General features: G+C 45.9%; 2 protein-coding genes across 2 annotated transcripts; both read right to left on the bottom strand.

Annotated features, from left to right (window-relative positions):
- Positions 1–5: 5 nt before the first annotated feature.
- CSUI_009400 (uncharacterized protein) lies at positions 6–2,351 on the bottom strand. The gene has a single exon (XM_068069516.1). It carries the CDS (start codon positions 1,270–1,272, stop codon positions 979–981), a length of 294 nt encoding a protein of 97 aa, XP_067918508.1. The 5' UTR covers positions 1,273–2,351; the 3' UTR covers positions 6–978.
- Positions 2,352–2,812: 461 nt separating this feature from the next.
- Positions 2,813–3,073, bottom strand: CSUI_009399 (uncharacterized protein; the record flags this gene model as incomplete). The annotated part of the gene is made up of 1 exon (XM_068069515.1): positions 2,813–3,073. A coding segment is annotated over one exon (258 nt), but the record flags the coding sequence as incomplete, so codon positions are not given.
- Positions 3,074–3,113: the final 40 nt, after the last annotated feature.

The raw sequence follows: 3,113 nt of genomic DNA, 5'->3' as shown, positions 1-3,113 counted from the left end.
AGGTAGGCCTGTAGAGAAAAGAACAAGACCAGAAAGAGAGCATCCAAGACATATATATACATGAAGGAGAGGATTTTGAGAGAGAAAGAGAAAGAAGATCTTGTGCGATAGAGAGGGAGAAGAGAGAGGGGAAGAGGGAAGGGAGAGAGGAAAGGATAGATACATAGGTAGAAAAGAGTTGCATCGCAGTCGATAAAGAGCTTTCTTCAGCAAAGAGAGAGACTGCGTGTCATATGAAAAGAATCACATGAAAAATGTGGTCGGGCGATACATGACAGAGAGGAAGAAATCTTCTTCTACTTCTCATTGGAGAGACACACAATGTATACGCACATAGACATATGTGTAGAGGAACTGATCTCTCTGTAAATATCTTGGTCGTCGGGAGAACTGATCTAGATCATGAACGACACTTGGGGAGGAGGCTTTTCTGGATAGATGGAGAGTTGTACTAGAAAGAAAGCCGAGAGCAAAAGCATCCAGAAGGAATGAGGCAAGGAAGAAAAAGAAACAGGTGAGACAGGTGAATGAGCAGAGAGAGAGAGAGACGCAGAAGAAGAGAGAGGGAGAGAAACATAGAATGGAGAAAGAAGGAAGTAGAATGAAGCTTTCCGGGGTTAGGAAATTCAGAATATCCAGACACGAAAAAGGACTAAAGAAGTTCAGGAGAAAAGAAACAAGGACGAGAAATTCCCAGGACAGAGTACGGTCCCTTCAGGTGCATGTACACCCGGATGGCTGGTGTACATACACCACCCGCTACAGGCAGTGTGTATGATAACGCAGCGATAGAGAAGCTTGGGTGAATTTCGGATCAGAACTCCATTCTAATGAAAGACAGATTGCCGTTCAATCCACTTGATTCGCTGGAGAAAGAGATCTTTTAGATGACGAGGAATGAACCCGAGACATGTAGCGACAGTCTCCCGTGAAAGGAAGGAGCGTGACCATGAGCTCTTCATACAGAGTAAGAGGTAATTAGAAAGGGACGCAAAGAACACGAGAAGACAGATGGGAGAAAAAGAGGAGGGCGAGTGATATAAAGTTATTTTGTTTTTGCCAACATGCACACCACTTGAGAGTAAGGAAAGCATCCATCTCTTTCTTCCTTCTGTATGCCACGAACTCTAAAGGTGGCACAAGAAGAATACCCCGCCCCCCGGCTGAAGAGTGTGTTGGCTTAGGAACGGTTAGAAGAGTCCGTTGGAATCTCTCGTGTATGTACAGCTCGTTCATGACTGCCGGGTGGTTCTTCGTTCTTTTGTGTACCATCTTAGAGAAGAGAGCCAACAGCTTTCCCTATAGTAAACCCCTACTAAAAAGTCACTATGGAGTGTTCCTCATCTTCATGATAGAAAGAAGTCTCACGGCCGGGAGAGAAAAAGGAATCAAGAAGACAGAGAAGCCTTTGACACTAATTTACAGACGACTTCTTGCATGATCCTCTTGGAGGGACGTCAGATGAGCGGAGCACGAGCGCAAGCGAATTCTCTTCACGAAGTACGAGAAAGGCGAAATGTTAGCTAGACATAAAGGAGAAAGAGCCTCTCCAAAGAGAGAAGAAACTGCAAGCCGTGTTCGTAAGTTCCCCGAGGAAACGGGTTAACAACGAGAGGAAAAGGGATGACGACAGTGACGTTACCGAATCTTTGATGGCTGAGGTGTATGTACACCTCACAGAAGAAGGAAAGGAACAAGGAACTTACCAATCTTTCGATAATTTACCGACGTTCGCTCGTAGACGAAAAAGCTCGTTGTTCTTCGCCTCTTTTCATGGTGTGACTTTCCATCGGAGTTCTCTCATGCAAACATTCCCTTGTTAACAGAACCAGGAAGAGACAGCTGGCACTGCTACTACTACTACTGCTTTCACTCCAAACAACGACCATCCACCGCTGTTACTATTGCTCAAACGTGTGTCTCTGACTATAAGCCGATCGATCCTTTCTCCGGTAGAAACTTCGCAGCATATCCGGCCGTCGTGAATTACCATGACCTCGCGGACCCCTCTGAAAGAGAGTAGACTACAACAGTCTTCCCGATATCTCAGCCCTTCTACGCGCGATGTTGTCTCTGCACCTCGATGCTTATAGAAATAGTACTAGTTGTTAAGAAATAACTGACATCTTGTATCAGTTTCTCTATGGAGAAGCGTGGACAACGAGTCTAGGTTCGGTATGCCCTACCTGCTCCCCCCTCCCGCGAGGCGATTTCCCCTAAGGGCCCAACTCAACTGGAACCTTTTGAAGGAGTAATTAGTGGTTGGAGTAGTAGGTGAGGAATGATAGAAGTGCATATCATGAAAGTCCTTCCGCTGTTTCTTCCTCTTTTTGCTTCACGAGGCTTTCTCCATAGATCTTACCCGGAGGTCCACCGTCATCTTACCTATCTCTATGGATTCCGGGAATACCGTACCTACCCTTACTACTTCATGTACGTGTCTGCTTCCGCTGATTAATGCTCCGTAGATAGACTTTTCTTTTCCTGAGAAATTCGTACCACCTTGGGGTGTCTATCCTTGTGGTTATTCGGGGCTTATAGTCATGCGCTTGAAGAGAGAGAGAGAGANNTTTCTTTTCCTGAGAAATTCGTATCAAAGTGTTTGTTAAACTTGCACTGCTGCTAGCACGACTCCTTCTCCCCCTGAAATATGTGTGAATGACAGGTAATCTTTGCTGTGACGTGAGGCTCTTCACCCAGCAGTCCAGCTGTCTCTCTGTCGTCACTTCCAGAGTGAATGAATAGCCGTCGATCCATCCGTGTGAAACAACGATGAGTTTGAGCTCTCTCTAGCGATAAAACCTTACACGGCGGCGGGGAAGGGTTATGTACGTCGCTTCGCTTCTTCAGTTCTACCGCGGAAGAAACCGACATCTTATACAAAGTATACGGTTTAATGCCCCTAAAGAGAAGCGACTGACTGGGCGGACTGAGAAACCCATCGAGAGAACTGCTTTCTTGAAAGAGAAGTACGAAGCTCAACAGCCTAGACTGGCTCACTCTCTCACAGATAAGGAATAGCCACAAGAGCTTGTGAACAACTCGCACCCTAAGAAGATAGGAAAGTAAATGGAAAGAAAAGAAGAACGAAAGCCCACACTCTCTCTCAGAGA

Source organism: Cystoisospora suis, assembly GCF_002600585.1.
Source record: "Cystoisospora suis strain Wien I chromosome Unknown contig_5603, whole genome shotgun sequence".
Classification (NCBI taxonomy): Eukaryota; Apicomplexa; class Conoidasida; order Eucoccidiorida; family Sarcocystidae; genus Cystoisospora; species Cystoisospora suis.
This window is presented reverse-complemented; position numbering and strand designations above follow the sequence as displayed.